Source organism: Doryrhamphus excisus, chromosome 12, assembly GCF_030265055.1.
Source record: "Doryrhamphus excisus isolate RoL2022-K1 chromosome 12, RoL_Dexc_1.0, whole genome shotgun sequence".
Taxonomy (NCBI): Eukaryota; Metazoa; Chordata; class Actinopteri; order Syngnathiformes; family Syngnathidae; genus Doryrhamphus; species Doryrhamphus excisus.
In genome coordinates, this window is record NC_080477.1 from 3,490,734 (window position 1) to 3,512,923 (window position 22,190).

General features: G+C 43.4%; 1 protein-coding gene across 1 annotated transcript in view; it reads left to right on the forward strand.

Moving 5' to 3' along the window:
• itfg1 (integrin alpha FG-GAP repeat containing 1) overlaps nucleotides 1-22,190 on the forward strand; it is a 111,268-nt gene that overhangs the window by 38,556 nt on the left and 50,522 nt on the right. Inside the window, exon 10 of the mRNA XM_058089432.1 lies at nucleotides 15,048-15,202. Within this exon, the coding sequence (XP_057945415.1) occupies nucleotides 15,048-15,202 (155 nt within the window). The remainder of the gene's footprint in view (nucleotides 1-15,047; nucleotides 15,203-22,190) is intronic.

Sequence of the window (22,190 nt, forward strand, 5' to 3'; positions counted from 1 at the left end):
CTGAAAACAGGCGGGGAAAGCACTTTCCCAAGTTTCCTTGTCCTGATTTTAGCGTTAAAAGCCCCAGGATGAGCTCTGGGATCATGTTGGAGAATCATGGCTGTCGGCTGACGAGAAGGAAACATTTGCTCTTTACGTTCTACGATGCTGATTGGGTGGCTCCTTTTGTGGACTTGACCCCTTCTTTGGGTGCCTGCATGTTAGACAACACCCCCCCCTCCCCCTTTCTCTATTTTGATATTTAGGAACATTAAAAGATAGAGGTATTTGTGATGTTGATCACAGTCAACCTTGAATCCAGAACACATTTAATGAATTTCTTAGTTAAATAATGAGTCTATTCATTCAGTTTCAATACCGCTTATCCTCGTCGGGGTGGCGGGGGTACGTATGCTGGAGCCTATCCCGGCTGGCTTTGGGCAAGAGGCAGGGTACACCTTGGACCGGTCACCAGCCAATCGCGGCGCACATCTAAACAAACGGGCGTTCACGCTCCCATTAAGCACTGAACCTAACGTGCATGCAGGATGGGTCCTCTCCAGTCCAGCGACAGACCACAGGATGGAGCGGGGGTGTCTAAACGTGGGGGCCAGCGAGGGCCACATTGGGGAAAAATGAAAGGATGCAACTTTGATATTTTATTTGATATTAGCACCCCCGCGACCCTCGTGAGGAAAAGCGGTAGAAAATGAATGAATGTTATGCTTATGCTATAGGTTTACATGCTAAGAAAAAATAAATCTTGTTAGCATCAACTTCGGTCTTTCCTCGACCCCCCCCCCTTTTTTTTTTTTTTACATTTTCCAGATATTTCACCATTTTTTTCCAATAAACTTTGTACATTTTCTTTCCTCTTCTTTATTATAACTTTTACCACAGCCTCATTTTCCCCAAAATAAACTTTATTTTGGTTTCTTTTTGGTTTCCTATTATGTCATAAAATGACATTATTTTGCCTCATAATATTACACGTTTATTCATGTCAAATTCATACTTTTTCCTCGTAATAGTTGAACTTTATTCTTGTAAAATTACAGCAGTTTCCTTCTATTTCTACTGTTTTCTATTTCAGTTTTCTGGTTGTACATTTGATTTTATTCCACATTCTTTTCCCCAACCTAGTTTTACAAAAATTACAATATTTTGTTTTGTTTCTCATCATATTAGAACTTCAAAATAATAATGTATTTTTTTCGTGAATTTTAAAGTCTTAAAGTTTTCGTATTTAAAATCTTTGCGACTAAAAGAACTGTATAATATTATAGGCATAAAGTGTGGCTTTTTCTCTTATTTCTCTAATATATTTCTCTCTTTGTAAAATCAAAGCTATGTTTTCCTTTTCAGTTGTTTTTAATTTTCCATCCTTTTCATTTTTGTGCTGTAAATGTTTTTTCTCGTAGTTATGACATTTTATTTATTTATTTTATACCCATGATATTTTGACTGTACCCAATTTTTCAAAATCTTTATGTTGTTTTGTTTGTTTGTCATAATTTTTTAACTTTTTTTATTACAACAATATTGCAAAAAAAATATCTCTCATTCGAGGGCAACTTTCTTTTCTTTATATTTTATTTTGGATTGTTCCATTTTTCTAATTCTATTTTTGGAATGAACAATGAAAGAATAGCAGCGGGCTACAAAGGCCCCCTGGCCACACTTTAGACACCCCTGCAAAAAATGCATGCTAAGCGGCATGTAATCTCACACAATAACATTTGTTTTGTTTTTTACCACATACACCCCCTCACACGTACTCACGCACACACACACACAAACACACACACACCACCCACCCACACACACATACGGTCTTTCAGTTTGCATCCGACAAGCTGGCAGGACGCCTCCGTCTTCCGCCACCAGAGAACCAGCTTCCACTCTTTTTCCCCATCCAAAATAGAAATATTATCGGCTTATCCGCCACGTCCGCCCACACATGCACACGCACGCACACACAAACCCGCACGCCAACGAGCACTCCCCGAAGGCGTGCATTTCTCTCGCTTTCCTTGTGTCACGTTTTCTTTTTGTCAAGAAAAAAAAGAACAATATAATGGAAAGCTGTAGTGGGGGTTTGGGGGGGGGCGTGGTGTTATCATCACTGATGGATGAAGAGAACACATGCTGTTACGTGATTGAGATACTCATCGCCGCCACAGGGAGGGAGGAGGCGTCCGTACATTCCTGGAAGGGTGATGGCGCCATCCAAGCGTTCCCGTTCCAGCCCATGTTAGCATGTTCTTTACATACTGTATGGATCCATACTGTACGGAGCAGACGCCACACACGGAAGTCATCGTGTGTTGAGACCAAGGTCTCCAAGTCCCGGGTCTCCAAGAAGCACAATTATGGACTTTTTACTGTGATTGTCACATTTTTTGATACTGTGAACAACTACGTAAAAACTACAAAAGCACTCTGAGATGGCTGACCTCCGCCAAGCGCCATGATTCCCCCGTATTGGTATTTACACCAAAATATTAGTTATACATATATTTGATCTGCATATTTAAATTGCATTTGCATATTTAGATTCTTTGACATTGAAAACATACCATGACATCAAGAATGATAACATACCGTAAAACAGGGTTATAAGGGACGGCGGGGTAAAAAGGGACAATTTTCGGGAAAATGTTTTTTGAATGATTTGTTCAAGAATATATGCTTCTTTGAAAAAAACAACACAAACCAGCTTCCTGTTTAACATGAAAAGGCAGAATTACATTTAAAACATTTTCCCCAAAATTGTCCCTTATTATCTCGCCGTCCCTTATAACAGTGTTTTACAGTACTAACGTTAGCATGCTAAAAACCTAGCGTGATCGTGCTGAACGTCTGCTTAAGTTTATATTCATGAAAAATGCTGGTATGCTCCTATTAGCATGCTAGCAATGCTAGCATGCTAATATTAACATAGTAGCATTAGCACCTAGCATGATAGTGAAGTGTTTATATAAGTGTCGACCCATGAAAAAGCAAAAAATATGTTAATATGCTAACGTTAGCATGCTGACTCCCAGGATGACGGTGCAATGTACCAGGAAGGCTAAATGTCCTGAATTAGTCTGAGCCTTTTTTTTTATATGCACAAATACTGAAGTGTTGTTCCACTCTCACAATGTTAAAGAACCCTTTAAAAAAATAAATTCCAGGATCCAGACCGTGATCCAGATCGCCCCCGGCTACGTCTGTAGCTGTTTGACGGATAGTTGGTGGAGCTTTCTTTTAAGATCCGTAGTGAAGCCTGCCATCATCTCTTGGAGGAAGGAGGTCATGAAAAGCCAAAACCTCAAACGCGAGTGTCTGAGCTCCTCGCCAAAGTGGAGCAAACAAGTGAGGGTGATGATGGATTTGGCTCTGGGGACGCATGTGATCTGGTTTGATGCCTTTTTGGCCAAGGGCTCTCATCTCACGTGAACCTTCTCTCTGACAGCCGTTTCAAAAGTTGGCATTTCAGCCAAAACAGTATTCGATTAAAAGTGGTTGTCATGAAAACAGATGGGAAAGATGGAGGAGCTTTCAGTGGCTTCATGGGGCTGGAGGAGGAGGAGGTGGGGGAGGTTGAACGCTGCGGGGGAGAGGGGGGAGTTATTTCTGTTGCCTTCATTACCACTTGAAGAAGAACATGTCTTTAGAGAGCAGCTCGGGGATGAGGGCTGTGTGTTCCGTACAAAGGCAAAATTAAAAGTACATGTCATCAGATGCCCCCGGGTGGGCAGGGGCGCCCTGGTGAGTCCAAAGGAGCGTGTAGCGTAGTGTCGGGTGGTGCATCCACATCGAGAGAACTAGTTGTTCCATCCTCAGAAGAAGAAATCTCAACCTGTGCACCTTAAAACCACCTCAATGGAATACAAACAAAAAACAACAGGAGGCTTATTGAACCCTGATTGTTAACGCCGCACTGCAGCACGCTTTTCCGTTTCTTCATCCAATGAAATTGCTGCCTTTTACCGGAACTGCCACCACAAGTATCGTGATTCAAAGCATCTTTGTTGTTACGTGTCACTTACATCGTCAAAGTGGTGCGAATATATGTTTACATTTTTTTTTTCCTTTTCTGAAATTGTGAAATCTTAGCCGCTCATATTGTGTGCTGCGTTGCGCACTCACCAGGACATGTATAATGCATCGCCGGCCCATCTTGTTGGACTCATTACTACACCAGACATCTTCAAAAAAAAAAAACAATGCAAGTGTTGATAAGCCGCCCACGTACATGCTACACATATAGACTACCGGGTCACTTGCAAATTTCTTTGTTTTCCAAAGAAAAAAACACATTTTCATGCATTTCACAAACATTTTTTATCCATTTCACAATCAGTGAAAATGAATCAGATGATTTTCAAAGAAGGATGTACATTTTTGCATAGAGGCCTACTATCAACAACTGTCAGTCCTCTGCATCAATCTCCTGGTATGGCTGCTAATCCAACTTAATCATTTTATAGGACTAACAGATTATTAGAAAACCCATATAAAAATCTAAACTAAAATCTCTTGCCATGCTGTTAACTACTCCCTTCAGAGAGCAGCACAAACTGGGTCTAACAAGGACAGAAAAACGCTGCACAACTGTGCAAGAGGACAAATATCTGAGAGTGTGTAGTTTAAGACAAAGACACCTCACAGGTCGTCACCTGGCAGCTGCACTAAATCGTAGCCGTCAAACACCAGTGTCAGTATCAACAGTGAAGCGGCGACTTCGGGATGCTGGACTTCATGGCAGGACTGCCATATCTTAGACTGGCCAAAGTGATCCCAAACCTTTGAGTGTACATAGTCAAATAGAACATATTGGTGGAAAGACAAGCGAGGGATCCCCACCTTCAAGGGGCAGCTCATCAGCCTTTGGGGGTCACATGCACGTGGCCCCCTCCAGCTCCCAGCTCATCTTCTCTGAAAAAAGAGCCAGACTGTTCCTTTTGGCGAAGAAACAAGGCATGCCGGAGAGACACCCATTCACAAGATCCACAATCAGAGTCAGGAGTCGTTGTCTTGGGCACTTTCTTGGTCTATTTGTCTCTGTTAGAGCCCCAGCCAACACACATCTATCACGAGCAGCGTGCATGCTGCCCCCACCAAGAGGCGAGCCAGCTGCCTGCCGTTACTGGCCAGACAGGGAAAGGGCAGCCAGTGTGGAGCCAGACAGGCCACGCCCCAATCCGCCCGGTTAGCGGTCTGGACAGGTGACGCTGACAGAAGGTAGCGGCGACCCCCCACCCTTCCTCGCCGACACCGAGACATATGGGCTCCCTCCATCTCGGGCTCCGTGGCCAAACTGTGACCTCATTAATGCCCACCAGTGAGGTCATACCTGCCCGTCCGGGTTGGGATTTTTATGACTTTTCATTTGGGCAGAATTAAAAATCATCATCAAAAGGCATTTGGTGCATGGATTGCCGTGTAAGTGGCCCCTCCCTGGACTCAAATTAGTCCAGTGTCTAGTCCCCCCCCCCACATTTCAGCAGTGAGAAAGACAAGTTAATCATGGTATGTGCATGTGTGCTCCCGGCACCAGGGAGCTGCGGTTCATTGAGGGGAAACATGAATTTCAACATGCACTGTGTTATTGTGAAGGAGAGCGTCACCCCCCCAGGTTGGGACACTGGGCTGCACGCCAGTTTTCCAGCATAACGAGCACAAACACACCTCCAAGATGGCTGGTCAGGGTGTGCCCGCTTTTGGGAGGTAGTTACAGTTGTGTTACGCATGGCTGCCATGTCGCTGGGTGTTGGAAATTGCTTCTGGGGTCGCATCCCCATCCCGTTTTACCGAGGTAGAGGTGGAAACTAGTTTCACAGCGTCCTCCCCAAATCTCCACGGGTCAGCCATGGACCCACGAGTGATCCCGCTTCTGACACCAAATTGTCATGGGCAGAAGTAGTCGTGAAAGTAGTCTGGTGTCTCGTTGAAGGACAGGACAGAAGCATCGTTCTCCAAACTTTATCAGAGCCCGCTGACGAGGAAACGCCATTGGACAGACTTGGTTTCCAGACAGGACAAGGTCTCTCGTCTCGAGCGTATAATCCGTCCCAGGAACTCCAAACATTGACACTACGGAAAGAAAACCGAAGCGATACAACAAGACTGGACTCATGACAAGTAGTTCACAGGATTCTCTTACATTTAAGTCAATCACTGAAAAAAGTACGGTAAAGTACCGTACAGCTTAGCCTAGTTCCCAAATACCATAAAACCTCCAATCCAGAACATTCGGGTGTTCCAAGCACAAATAAAAATGAGCAGAGTTCACAATGAGGTTGATGCAGCTGAGCAAACACGTGCAAACTTGCACTTGTTGACTTCTAAAAACGCCGGCTTGACAAATGAGATTCCACCGGGACGGGGGAAGGGATGAAGTTGAAGAGACTGAAGTCGTGGAAGATCATCGCCTCGTCGCTCAAAGTCAAACAGGAACTCATGGTCGTCTTGAAAGTCACTCATGATTTGCACTTCAACTACTTTGTCTGCATTTGCATTTCTTTCTTTTTTTTTGCCGTTCGGGGGATTCATGCCCCCCTTTTTTACGATTTATCCCAGTTCAATAAATCTGGTATATTTTAAAAAGGGAATTGAGGACAGCCGAGTGTTGATACTTGAGTATTTTCACTGAGCACATTCTAGTATTATGTGTGGTTTAGACTTTGTGTCCCACTTGAAGGGCTGCACCCTTCAAAGCACCCAGGGCTACAGAGGTGATGCCTTCAGGACATCCCCGTGTTCCCACCTGTCCGAAAGTCTATTTGTTTATTTATGTCTGTTATTAGTAGAACATTTGTAATATTGTTTTACTGTAATTAGCAACTGGCGGCACGGCGGTCTGGTGGTTAGTGCGCAGACCTCACAGCTAGGAGACCAGGGTTCGGTCCCCGCCCTCGGCCATCTCTGTGTGGAGTTTGCATGTTCTCCCCGTGCATGCGTGGGTTTTCTCCGGGTACTCCGGTTTCCTCCCACATTCCAAAAACATGCTAGGTTAATTGGCCACTCCAAATTGTCCATAGGTATGAATGCGAGTGTGAATGGTTGTTTGTCTATATGTGGAATGGTTGTTTGTCTATATGTGCCCTGTGATTGGCTGGCGACCAGTCCAGGGTGTACCCCGCCTCTCGCCCGAAGAAGCTGGGATAGGCTCCAGCACCCCCCGCGACCCTCGTGAGGAAAAAGCGGTAGAAAATGAATGAATGAATGAATGTAATTAGCAACCAGTGGTTATTTTGTAAATATCACTTCATTGGGATCGCGTGTGCATGATTCCTCTGATTCTTCTGAAGTGTCCATGAACGCAGCAGCACCTTGTGCCCGAGGAGGTACGTGATGCACCTGAATGCACCATTTCTAGAAAGCGCTAGCAGTGGTAGCATTTTTTGCCAGTTTGAGCCCGCTTCCAACGTCGAGGAGGAAGTGTCCAGCCTTGGTGTGAGTTGTGACCCACCAAGGTAAGATCCACGTTTCTGGTGCACATCGGGTGCGTTTGCTGTTCACGATTAAAGCAGTGTTGGGAGCTAAATGGAAGCTAGTTTGTCGGATGTGCACTTTGTTTGTATTTGTTTGCTAACCGGGCTCACTGACTGGTATATCTGCTTTCACTTGTGTTTATCTGTGCTGTTGGGCTGCTTTAATCGGAATTGTTTATAATTGCACGTGCTCCTATCGTTTAGACCACACACAGCACTTTTTGGACAAAACACACACTCCTCAGAACAAACTTTTATTGTTAAATTCAAATAGCCCATCCTGTAGAATAAAGATGATAAATGATTCTCTGACAGGAATCTTTCCATGGTGTCCCAACTCTAAAAGCGCTGTCTTAAAATACCTACTGCAAATAATGCTAGTCAAAGATCATCTGCATTACATGACAATATGTATGGATCTATAGCAGAGTGGCTTTATATCAGGGGCCCCCAACCATCGGTCCGTGGGCAGGGTCACAGACAACTTTCAGGTGTGATGATTTAAAAAAGAAAAAATACATTTTTATGTCTTTTGTGTATGAATTTTATGTAAATTAAATTTGGGTCAAAAATTGTTTGGAAAATTAAAATAGTGCAACATTTAATTGGTAAACGAAATGGACAAAGGAACATTTAACGGCACTGAGGATGGGGTGGTTGAAAATGGAGATTTGACGCTATTCCTAACTTGTCCCAACAGTCTACAAGAGGAAATTGCTTTAATGTCTATTTGACTGATGAGGAAATCTACACCGGTATCCGCATGTTTTGGCTCCAACTCGGCCTGTGGGTCGCCAGTTGGCTAGCCCTGCCGTGGCCTGTTGATGTATATCGGTCTAGATCAGGGGTGGGCAAACTACGGCCCGGGGGCCACATCCGGCCCGCCAAGTGTTTAAATATGGCCCGCACGTTCTTTCCAAAGTATTTCATTGAAACTTAACATACAACCTGACATCATGGCTTTAGCCAACCTTTTGATGGTTTAGGTAGTTTTTTTTTTTTTTTCATCAATTTGTTTATTTGATGTGATCTGCTGTTTACAAAGTGCTCCTGAAAAAAAGCACACAAGCACATATAGCAGGTTGCATGACACCTTTACAGATACAATCATTCCAGGTGGACTGTTAGAATTATATGTTTAAAATATATATTTTTAAACATATAATATAATTTTGTTAAATCAATGCGGCCCGCGAGTCAAAAAGTTTGCCCACCCCTGGTCTCGATCGTGTCGTCTGGAAACCACGCGCCATGCTATCTCCAACCCTGTCCCATGCTGTCCATCTGCTCTGGTGCCTTAGCGGAGGCTGTAATGTGTTGAACGTTCCACTCGTGTGGGATCATAAAAGCCGTTAGCTGGTTACACGCCGCTTGTCAGAGCCATTCTATGGCCTCGTTGTCTGTCGTACGGCATCTCCCCCACATTAACCCATAAACTCCATCGCCCTCTTTTTCGCCTCCTCTGCTGGCGGCCCCGCATTTTCATTTCTTGGCCTAATGAAGCGAGGGCACTTTCCAACAAGTCGCATCCGTGGGAGTCTGCGACAGAGCCGTGCCTGTTTGTGTCCCTCGTGGTTCTAATGTCGTCTGTTTTCCAGCCAGCTGTTTGATCATTTGTATGTACCCCCCCCTACCCCCCTTGCAGCCATTAAAGGTATCGGATTACATCGTGAGCCGCAAATCCCATCATGGTCTTTATCTCTATTAACTAGGCCATTTGGTTCTCAACACGTGAGAACCAACACGTCATACGTTGACATTTGAACCGTGGCACGGGCAACTTCCTTAGCCTTTTTAATGGGGAGGGCTCTTAATCCATGGACATGTGAGTTTGACATATGTGGTGGTCACATGTCAACACACCGAATAGCACACGGAATAGCTGCTGTTGTTCGTCACGGTGTCAAATAAAACCTTTTGGAGAGATTAAAAGAGATTAGAAAGCCTTTCAAACGCTAATTGGATAGATGGGCGAAGACGATGCCCACAAGGACCGCTCTCATCTCACTGACAAGACCAGAAAGTCTTTGAGGCTTTTTTTTTTTTACATTGTGATGACAGCGGCCTCGATGAAGTCCTTTGTCCGCCTCCCTTCTATGGCACGATATGATGCTGAATGATAGCATATCGTCATGTAACATCTGAGAGCCACCATTGCACCTTCATCCCGAGGACATTGTAATACATAACCGATAGGGAGACCGCATCCGTAATCCACTAGATTGTGTTCATATCTGAGATGAATTCACTGTTCGGTCTCGCTGTTTGTCTTGGCCCACCCGCAGTGTCGTGTTACACGTTGCTGCCTCTCATGCAGTCGTTGACCATTCCCCAACACTGAGCCATTGGCGCCGGGATAAATGGCCTCTTCAGTCCAGCACTTTGAAAGAAACCTCATCATATTGCACTCTTGCCTCAGGGCCACCCCCGGTATGCCGGTCTGCTGATGGGCCTGTGGGCCAGCAAGACCTCTAACTCTGTCCTCCAGAGAAAATGTCACGGCCATGGTCAGCACCGACCGAAGGGCTACTCGCTACACGGAAACATTACTCGTCCCGACGCTTTTTGTTTGTACATTTTAGGAAGTATCAATATGTTTAGAAAATGTGTGCTCTGTTTCTTTGAAAGCCATCATCGGTTTGGAATGTTTAAAGTGCGGCCCAGGAGCCATTTGCAGCCCATTTTCATGCAGTAATGTTACAAGAATAAAGTCAAACTATTAAGAGAAAAAAAGTTCTAACAATTGAAAATTTGTCATTTTATGAGTAACATTCTAACAATGACGTCTCTTTAATCGCATAAAATTTAAATATTAAAGAATAAAGTGAAAAAAATGTTCTAAAGTATAAACATTATATAGTATAAAGTGAAAAAATATTTCTTTGTCGGAAAAGGTTACAACAAGAGAGAAGAAAATTGAAATAAAGAAAGTTGAAATAAAAACAGCAGAAATGGGGGGGCGACAACAAAAATTTTATGTGAATAGAGTCAAAATAGTCAGAGGAAAAACTTGATAAAGTTGCACCTCTTCATCTTATGAGGGAAAAATCATTTTAGTAGCATAGAGATGAATATATTAAAGGAAAAATGTTTTCGATTTTTTTCTTGTAATATTATGAGAAACAAAAGAAAATAAAGTTGGACAAACACTAATAATATGGTATTTAATTATTCAATACATTTTACTGATTTCCTGCCTTTCTTGCCCTGTGGCGTCCCGCAAGGCTCAATTCCATGCCCCCATACTATTCCCTTGTTCTCTTCTAATTAAAGCAATCCAGAAGCACAAAGACCAATTACACTTCACTACCCCTCAAACATAACCGTCTCCCTTGTAAAGCAGGGGTGTGCAAGGTACCCCCCCCCCCCCCACATGCTCAAACAGCAGCTTGTAGCATCAAAGCCAAGTTAATTCTTCCTTTGTTTGTGTGTCAAGGTGTGCTTGTTTGCATTTGCGACCGTGCGCCACGTTTAGCGTTGTGTTAACACAAAACGGACTTGGACAGGAGCCTCCCAGGAGGCGCCTGTTGGCCTCTCCACTTGCCTGCCAGCCGCCGCCGCCGCCAGAGTGATCACGTCAAGCACTCCCGTTTACTCCCGGCGGCGGTAATCATGGCCAAGCTTTGCCGCCATATGGCAGGTAGTCATCCTTTTAAATCGCATCGCAACGATCAGTCGACGATCGTTTAATGGCCGTTCGGAGGAGACACATTTGCATCAGACTCGGAGAGACATTCATGCCGGGTCTGAGTCTGGCACTGCTTTTATGTAAAACTGTGCTATCACCTGTAAACACCTTTTCGGGTTTATTCACCTGCATGGTGAAAGTCTTTTTTTGGTCAATATTTTGTCAAAATCAATGCAAATGGGTTAGCTTACCACCTATCAGTGTACTCAGCTGTGGCACAGTAACCGCTAATGAGGCTTTGGTCGTCTACCTCTGACACTCTGCTGCTAGTTAGCGCTATTAGCGGCACATCTCCAATGGCCGCAGAGCACCTGCTCTCTGTTTAACAGTCATGAATACTTGAAACCGCCAGCATCTGGCTCCACCTGGGGCAGGGCGCTGCACGCTCTGTCATTGCTCGGTCTTGTTAAATGCGTTCCAAAATAGAGCAGCAACGATGTTGTCGTTTAGAAGCCTTGATTTATCACCGCTCGCTTAAGTGCACCATTGTTCCAGAGCTCATTGGCCCCTGTAGAATTTACCAGTGTTCCCATATAGGACAAACAGTGTTGACACACTTTTTCTTGGGCTTTGTTGTTTTAAGAGTGTGAAATCAAGGAATCTGGTGCAGGCGTGTGAAAAGGGAGTCTCCTGTTAGTTTTTTAGGTGACTGTTTGTTTTTGTACGCTGGAACCGCTGCACACAAAAGGGTAGGAATTAGACGTGCAACATTATCTGTACTGAACGATGCTGTAACCCGAGTCACAAGCGTCACAAAGTCTGTAAGATGCATTCAATACAATAAAGCATACAATAAAGGTCCTCGCTGCATTTGTAGAAACTAGTTCCGTGAAGAACCCTTTAAAAAATGTTTTATTATACAATGAAAAAGTCTTCTATGGCTCAAGTTTTTTAATGTTTTCTTGACTTTGGCTGTGTTGCCATTTTGATAATTGTTTTGGTTTATTCTATAATTGAAACTGGATGTGTACTTTAACTATAAAAGTAATGAACGCGGCATAGTTTGATTGAAATATAATTGAATTGAGCAGACCTATTGATGAATTGTGTGTCGTTATCTTTATTGCTACGCTAAATCTAATTGTGACAGACAGCAGAAAGCGAGGCAGGTCTAGCTGCACCAGATAAGTTTCATTTTTGATATGGAACAAATGTTGGTGTTGTTTTGCGGACTCGTATAGAGCAGCTACACACAATAACCCTCACGGGAAGCTTTCTAGATCCTCCAGAATCCACACCTATTCCAGCTATATTTCGTTGGATTTCCAAAACGGTCTGTTTTCATTTATTCCACCCACGGCCCACCTCCGGGCACGCCCACTCTGCTGTGATTGGTCCCACTCGACTTGTACCAGATGGATGGAGCGTATGACTCACGTGGCTTACTGTGAAGTAGTACATTTGGTATCAATCTGATACCAAGTAAATACAGGGCTAGCATTGCCGATATCAATGCCAATACTTTTTAAAATTTAAGGTGGATGCATCGTCAATGTGAATGAATTTTTTTGATTTGCCTTTAAATAATCTGAGTTTACAAGTAAATATAAAGTACTTTATTAGTACAGTAAACGTTTTTGTCTTACACCCTTCTTACAAACTATACAAGAGCTCCTCCTTTCATGGGTAGATATGTAAATAAACACCTAGCACTATCGTGCCAGGTGTTAGCATGCTAACATAAAACCCAGTCCAACATAAAACCAATCCCCTGACTTTATGATTGGATCATTCCATTTTGGAAATGGACGCCAGCAAGCCCCCCGCCTCATTGCTAAGGTCGGTGACAGGAAGTGGCGGGGCCTCCCTGAGGTACGCCATGGAGTGAAATGCCAATCACTGGTTTCGGCTCTGCAAAATGTGAAGATAAAAACAACCCCCGCCCGTCTCACGTATTCTCAGCGTGAAGATGAAAGCAGAACTTTTGAGGATCTCCAGGCAGTATGCGGCCCACGTATCATGTTAGCAAAGGTCCGGCCAGGCCAGCGAGAGTCGGTCACGAGCAAGTTCACGGGCGAAGGTCGACATAAAACATTTCACGCTCTAAAGCGAGCCGCCTGTGCGGAACGATGATGGGATATAAATTGCCTCTTGTGATGGTGTCAGGGTGATGACAGGGGACGATAATAATCCTGCGATTCCCTCGCTCTGTGTCGTAATACCCCCCTCGTGCATTTTACCTTTAACTCGCAGTCCGGCAGCTGCTAGCTAATTGTCATGGTTCGTATGACAGCCAGCAGGGAGCTCCTCACTTGTTGAACTGAATTAAGGTGAACTTTTATCTGCAAACTTCCACTGTGGATGTGGAAGGTCTCCTCTCTGGTGTCGCCGTTTGGACAAACGGGGAAGCTGCTCAGTGAAACAGAAGTCATATTAAGCGAGAGGTGATAATGGCCTCGCAGAGGCGTCGTAACAGGCCGTCTGCGGTGCTCGGTGCACACGTTTACGTCTTTAGCTTAACCGCTGCCGACAACACCATCCGTCAACGGCGATATCGTGCAGCACTGGAGGATGCTGGTTGCCTTTATTTCTGTCAGCTTCGTGCAATACAGAATCGATGGTGTTTGAATTACACTGAGCACTTACACTTCATGACACCATCACCGACAGGCGATGGACGCCGCATTAGCTTTGCTAGCCAAACATTTTGATAGTAAAACAATGTACTCACATTAATTTAAGTAATACGTATGTGGCAAATGATTTGTTTATGGACAACTGTGTGATTTACTTCCTAAAATATTTTTTTTTTGTGACAGAAAAATATCAAACCACTGCCATTTTTTGCAATGTCAGCTCCACTTATTTTAAAATTATTCTTAATTTTATTTATTTGTTTTTTGTTTTTATTGAACCGTTGAACGTTGAATGTTTAACTTCCTACATTTACATTTTTTGTGACACAAAAAATTGAACCACTGCCACTGTCCCAATATTATTGGCTTTAAACACTTATTGCTACACGTATTATTTTTATTTTTATTTTTATTTTTATTTTTATTTTTATTTTTTTTTTATTTTTATTTTTATTTTTATTTTTATTTTTATTTTTATTTTTATTTTATTTATTTTTTTTTATTTTTTTTTATTTTATTTTATTTTATTTTATTTTTGTTTTTATTTTTATTCTTATTCTTATTCTTATTCTTATTCTTATTTTTATTTTATTTTATTTTATTTTATTTTATTTTATTTTATTTTATTTTATTTTATTTTATTTTATTTTATTTTATTTTATTTTATTTTATTTTTTTATTCTTATTTTTATTCTTATTTTTATTCTTATTTTTATTCTTATTCTTATTCTTATTTTTATTTTTATTTTTATTTTTATTTTTATTTTTATTTTTATTTTTATTTTTATTTTTATTTTTATTTTTATTTTTATTCTTATTCTTATTCTTATTCTTATTCTTATTCTTATTCTTATTCTTATTCTTATTCTTATTCTTATTCTTATTCTTATTCTTATTCTTATTCTTATTCTTATTCTTATTCTTATTCTTATTTTTATTTTTATTTTTATTCTTATTTTTATTTTTATTTTTATTTTTATTTTTATTTTTATTTTTATTTTTATTTTTATTTTTATTTTTATTCTTATTCTTATTCTTATTCTTATTCTTATTCTTATTCTTATTCTTATTCTTATTCTTATTCTTATTCTTATTCTTATTCTTATTCTTATTCTTATTCTTATTCTTATTCTTATTCTTATTCTTATTCTTATTATGTCTATTTGTAGTGACTTAAAATTGTATTTATATGTTATACTTCCACAAATATTATTATTAATATTATTAGACAATAAGTCTGTGTCAGACTGAGTGTATTTTCCATGATTATTGCATGATGTCAGTGAGCAATATTCATGATTTTCTTTGTTTCCTTTCAAGTGGGTCCCCGTGCTGTCAGATTTCCAGCAAAGGGGGGGGACAGTCTGGAGCTTCGTGCTGGGGAAGCCCAGCCAGCCCCTGTCCCTCCACCTGGGGGACTACAACCTGGACGGCTTCCCGGACGCTCTCGTGGTCCTGCGGAACACCAGTGGCAGGTAGGAGGGCCTCTAACGCGACCATACGGATCCTGCGTTGCAGAACGTGTGCGGTAAATGAATCGTATTGCGAGATCCCGAATGAAAATTGTACGCGGGCCACACAATTAGGTACACCTGGTAGCATCCGATGTGACATTCTTGCATTTTACAGAACAAAAAAAGCTCAGTTATGACATAATTACAAGTAAACTACTACATATACTACATATATATATATATATATACATATATATATATTAAACCTAGACCTAGAAGCCTTGACACACTTTGCCTTGCATGTAAGATATTTATGATGATTAGCAACTAAAAGTATGCATTGTTCCTATACAACCTGGATAAGCACCGAGGCTTTTGACGGAAGCTTATCAAATGAAACAAACCGCAGGGTGGGGGGAGGGGGTGTCTCTCCCCCTCTCTTAATATGGGTTATGCCTCATATTTCTTATTTTCTGTTATTTCTTCTATATTAGGTAATAGGAATGTAAAGTTGACTATAGGGGTGTTATGTCATGTCTGGAGGACTCTAACAATTAATTAATTCATTCTCTACCGCTTATCCTCACGGGGGTCACGGGGGTGCTGGAGTCTATCCCAGCTGTCTTCGGGCGAGAGGCGGGGTCCACCCTGGACCGGTGGCCAGCCAATCACAGAGCACATATAGACAAACAACCATTCACACTCACATTCATACCTATGGACAATTTGGAGTGGCTAATTAACCTAGCATGTTTTTTGGAATGGGGGAGGAAACCGGAGTACCTGGAGAAAACCACGCATGCACGGGGAGAACATTCAAACTCCACACAGAGATGGCCGACTCGGGTCTCATAGCTGTGAGGTCTGCGCGCTAACCACTCGACCAACGTGCAGTCCGACTCTAATAATGTTTAATAAAAAATCCATAGCAGGTCCTACAGAGGTTTTCTGGAATGAATTCATTAAAAGTTTTCATCTCCCCCTTTGGAAGGCATTTTTACCGAAAAGGCGTTAGCGCTGTAATTGCTTCTTTTTTCATGTTGATTCCGTCAGCGTGTTCTGATGTGTGGTGAGCCATCAGTATTCAGTCGGTCGGAGCACACAGCCAGTGGTGGTGCAAGGTAGCTAAGGTGAGCCTGATCTTCAGCATGCAGACGTGGCGGCTGATAAGCAAGCCCTTTAAAAGTCATTACAGCACGCGGCCAGACGTGTGTGCATGTGTACATGCGTGTGTGTGTGTGTGTGTGTTGTAGGACCTATATGGATTATCTTAAGAGATGAAGATAAGATAGCTGAAGAGGTCAGACCCGTCATCATCTATGCATACTGATTGCTGTGTGTGTGTGTGTGTGTGTGTGTGTTAAGAGCCTCCAAAGACACACCCACCCACATACATTTGAACCCTACTTTCCGTCCAGGGCCGTATATAATCATCTCTAAGTCCCATCGGGCTTAACTCTTTGCGTGCCCCCCCCCACCATCATCATGGTTGTGTAGAAGCGACTCGTATCTCGCCACCACTAATCACAAGAGCTGCAGCTTCCTCTCCTCCTCCGTTTCCTACACTTTTTTTTTTAAGCCTTGTCGTCATAATCCGCCAACCAGGGCGACGCCTTGGCTGCAGGATTCCTTCCCAGCGTGGTGGAGCTCCAGCAGCAAGATGTTCAGCAGCGAGTGGCTGGGAGGTTCTAACTGTACGTGCATCCACCATCGAATCACAAACGTCCGAAGTGATGTCATTCTTGTTGAAGAAGTTCTTGGAAGTCCTGCAGGAAGAACCAGGCTGTCACCACACAGACCAGAGCCCTCGGTCATGAGGGATGCCCGCTGCAACATCTGCGCCTAACCGGTAGCCGTTTGACGACCCTGCACCACTTGAAGTGCCGGTGTTCCACTGAATGAAAAAGCACCCCAGATTATGATGCCCCCCCCCTCGTCCCCTCCACTGTGCCGAGTAGAAAACATCTCAGTTGGGATCTCCTTGTCATACCAGTAACGTTGGAAGCCATCTGGACCATCAAGGTTCCATTTGCTGTCATCCACCTTTTTCCACCTTTCAATGTCCCATGTTTGATGCTCCCTGGCAAAGTCTAAACAGGCGGTTTTGTGGAGTCTAAGGAGACCTGGTCTTTGGATTCCTTTTTTGTCTTAGAAAGCCTTTTTCTACAGATGCAATCTGATGGTTGCTGCTGTGCAGTCGGCACCAGTAAGGGCCTTCATTCGGGTCCAGGACCGCCCTGTGTCTTGATGGACAGCCAATCGGATCCTCCGGCTCATCACGGGTGGTCATTGGGTCGACCGCTTGACTTTTTTTCTTCCGTAATGCTGAGGATCTTTCCAAAATGTAGAATGACCGTCTTACTGCGTCTGACAGGCGCCTTGCTTACGCGGGTCCACCGTCCCACCACGGTTAGCGTCAGGAGGGCATGACCGTGTCATTGCCTGACACAAAATGAGAGCAGATTTTGGTTTCTATAGTCTGCGGTCTTGAACTTTTGATCAGGTAAAAAGACAACCTATTTCACTTAATTTTTTTTATTAATTCCAAATGTTTTTTATTTTACTCCTCCTTCTTGCTTTTGAATCTTCAGCTCTACTTAAAACCTCATTCAGGTCCAAATGTGCAAAATGCATATTCTAGCAATTTTTCAGCTGGTCTTAAGATTGTGACGAGGTCTGGATCCACACTGTTGGTCGCCGCGCTCCCAAAGAATGAAGATGCTTTGTCATATTTAGTTTGCAGAGCGGTGTCAAAGGTGGTCAGCGAGCAAAGAGATGTGCTTCATTTGCTTTGGAGATTGTATCCGATGCGTCCTGATACTTTAACGATACATGGAATTTTCTGGCGATGCGATACGATTCACCCTTTTCACGATACGATGAGATAATCATTTAGTTCAAATCAATGCAATCCGATATGATATGGTGCAATTTCTTGCCATATGATGCAATTCAACATGATGCAAATAAGCAAAGGGAAAAACTGGAATTCGGTATGGTCTACAAAAAAGATTTGGCACTTGGCAGTAAATTCAACTAAAGTCTTTTTTTACTATGCACCACTTCTTCATCATTCTTTTTGCCATCTTAAAACAGCAACGACTTTTCAAAAAGAACTTTTCTTCACACTTTCACATTTTTATGCAATTACAATATCAGTGGTTCAGGGGTGGAGTCAAACAATTAAACAATAATTACTGATGTAAAAAAATACAGTACAGCAACAACAAAGTTACAGTGACACTTTCAACAGTGGAATCAATGTTTGTTTATATTCCTACTGCTAATATGAATGAGCTAGCAGCTAAGCTAATACAGTAGTAGGAGCAGAAAGCGTAAAATGGCTTCTACCCTTTTAAAATTGTTTCACAATTCAGGAAGAAGCCAACTGCTCTGCTGTTCTAATGTCACCTGCTGTGCTGAACACTTGTTTTTTTTTTGGGGGGGGGGCACTTATTGCAGGGACGGACAAATAGCTCCTGGACAATTTGGAAAGCAGCGGAAGATCCACTTGTTCTGACCTGATTTGCTTGGTTCTTCCCTGGTGTCCGACGAGGAACGAGACGGGGAGGCGGCGGTAGACTTGTTCGTGTTGGGGTGTCCCCTTCTTAAGGGGGGGGGGGTCTGCATGTTTGTCGTGCTTCCTGTTGGACGGCTTCTTAACGCGGCATTCTTTGCAAATGACGGCCGTTTTGTCGAGCTTTGCGCCGTTCTTTGTGAACCCATAGTGTTTCCAAACATACCATTTAAACGTTGCGGGGGGGGGGTTTAAATATAGACGTATATAGACGTATAGACGTTCCTCGCTGCTGCTGCTTGCGTGCGAATGAACGTCCATGCTGTTTTACCAGTAGTTGAATGCGCCTCCCGGCTTCCGTCCGTATTCAATACTAAACGCTAAAATAATGATGGTGCATTCATGGTGCCTGGGGAACAGCATATGGGGTGAAGTTGAACATTAATAAAACGGCGCTTACATCGGATTTTACCGATACCCACAAATGCATCGCAATGAATCTCGATTTCACCCGTCAATTGCATCCAGTGAATGAGCCGATGCGCTCGCATCGTGCGCATCCGCATCGATGTATCGATTAATATCGATTATTTTCCACACCCTTACTGTAGACATGATTGATTGACAGCTCATCAGTCCAGTGTGTTAAGCCGGTTGTGATTGCCCCCGTGACCCCGGAGAGGGGTAAGAAGTGAGGTGCGAGTACAACATGGAGTCCAAAGAGGCGCTGTTGACAGCGGCGTTGTCTGTCCACGTCTGTTTGTGTTACCGTCGTGTCATTTCCACCCCCGGCTTTTAAACGCAACCACCCCGCCCGTTCCCACCGTCGCCCGGGACGCACGTTAGAATCCAGGTCACGGGACAGACGGCGCCTCCAGACGCTGCCAAGCCCGGCCTTGTTCCGACGCGGCTCCCCCGCCGAACGCAACCTCTCAGGCTGTGTGCACAAACGCAAGCGTTTGGGACCGGGACGAGACAAAGAGGCAATGAAAGAGAATGAGAACAGCGGAGCCAAGCGACAGAACTTCTGCTCCTTCTCATATCAACGCAGGAGACTTTGCGCTTGACGGGGAAGCGTCGTCCTTTTCAGGTGCACAGCGGTTGTCCCTGCAGCGAGGCTCCGCTCGTCCCATTTTCCCTTTCCCGACGCCTGCAACATTTAACAGCTCCTCTCGTTGATTGAGGACTACAAAGATGGAGTACTACAAAGTAGGCTTAGCCTACATTTGCAACTTTTCAGACTTGCGTACACTCCAGTAAAAAAAAATTGGTGTGGGCCGCACTTTGGACACCCCTGCTCTATGCAGTTCTGAGTGGTAGCTGGGGGTGGGGGGGGCCCGATTCCAACAGAGTAGGCGTGGGTGGAAGAGAAGAATGCCGAAAAGAGCGTTTCGGTCAAGAGGGGAAGAATGCAGATTCGCCCGATACTCAACCTGCGATTTATGAAGTACTTCATTCAAAGAAACTCCCTGTGGCGCCCCACTGGGACCCAACATCATGGGGCCCATTTCATTAAGAGCATGCGTGCTCCTCATTAGTCATCCAGGAGCGTTATGGAAATGTACGCTTTGTGAGCGTTGTCAGCTCATTGGTTTAGTTTGTGGCTATTAATCACATTTGCACGGCGCCTGCACAGGTACAAATCGTCTCTGTGCTGCGTTTACATGCGAGTTGACGCATTCCCCGTGCCTCAGTGTCAGGGCCAGGAATAATGGAGGGAGCATGCTCCGCACTGAAGGACATTTAATATTATTGTTAACACGCATGTCGTCGTTTCCCATTCACGTTTCTTCCCATTGTAGAAGCTGCTAGGAATGCAGCACATTCCCACTGTGGTTCATTCCGTCTACGCCAAACATCCAAACATGTTATTGTCATGTCCATGTTTGCCCAAGGTACAGTAGCGTTTAAAATCACGACGACGACCCCCCCCCCTACTTATTTTTCTGACGAATTAAGCCCCGGAGTTTGACCCCCTAAAACAGATTGACATGAAATTTCAATCCATACATCCCAGAAAGGCACGGTGGACGAGTGGTTAGCGCGCATACCTCACAGCTAGGAGACCCGAGTTCAATTCCACCCTCTGCCATCTCTGTGTGGAGTTTGCATGTTCTCCCCGTGCATGCATGGGTTTTCTCCAAGTACTCCGGTTTCCTCCCACATTCCAAAAACATGCTAGGTTAATTAGCGACTCCAAATTGTCCATAGGTATGAATGTGAGTGTGAATGGTTGTTTGTCTATATGTGCACTGTGATTGGCTGGCCACCAGTCCAGGGTGGACCCCACCTCTCGCCCGAAGAAAGCTGGGATAGACTCCAGCACCCCCCGCGGCCTTCGTGAGGATAAGCGGTAGAAAATGAATGAATGAATGAACATCCCATAAACTTCAGGGTTCTTTGCCAAATCATGAAGAAATGTGGTAGCCGAGGGTCTAATGATAACAGAAATGTTAGCACAACGTATTTTAACCACAACCCATATGTGGTGTGTAAAATTAAAAAGATGCTTGCGTTTAAGCCACAGAGCTCTTGTCTACCTCATTGATGTCAACAAAAGAAGCAGAGTGAAATGTATACATCGGGGGTGTCACAAGACCTTGCCAGATTAAAATGGGACAAGATATCTGGTTCCAATAAAAAAAGTGTCTCACGTAATAAATGAATGCAAAGAAACTGGATCATTTTGCTGGCCTTCATATCTCGCCATGTGCGTGCGTTTCCATTTCCCCAGTCTCTCGCCTCCAAACAGGCGTTCTCTGCATTGGCTTCAGCACCTAGACCAGGGGTGGGGAACCTTTTTGGCTAAGAGAGCCATGAAGGCCAGATATTTTAAAATGTGTATCTGTGAGAGCCATATACATTTTTTAAAACATTGAATGCAATAAAATGTGTGCATTTTTATGTAAGACCAACAGTTTTAGGTATAATGGGCTCTAATTACGTAGACCAGGCACACTACCCCACGCCAATGGGGTGTGGCCAGCATACTTTCGTGAGCAGCGCAGTGTCTAATAATAAATCTAATACTTGCTGCCATTAATGCAACTTCTGCTGCTGCATAGTTTTGAACCGTATTCAGTATATTTCATTCTTTTGGCCATCTTCACCAGAAGGCTTGGTTCTGCAGCTTTAGCTAGGTGACTAAAGGAGGAAAGTTTACATTTACATGTTTTTTTGACATCTCAATGACCGAGGTAGACTACCGCATTACCCAGTAATAATCAAGTTTTGGTGTTTGACCTGGAAAATATCATCAGGAAAGATAGATATGGTCGTCCGTATTGCAGTAGAAAATAGATGGACGAATTAAAATGCATAAGAAAGTTGTTGATTTTTAATATTATTTTTAACAGTGATTTCTGTGATGTTTACTTTAAAAAATTTTAGCAAAATACATTTTTATTGTGGTAAGAAATGCTTGAGAGCCAGATAGTGTCATCAAAAGAGCCCTACCTGGCTCCCGAGCCATAGGTTCCCTACCTCTGACCT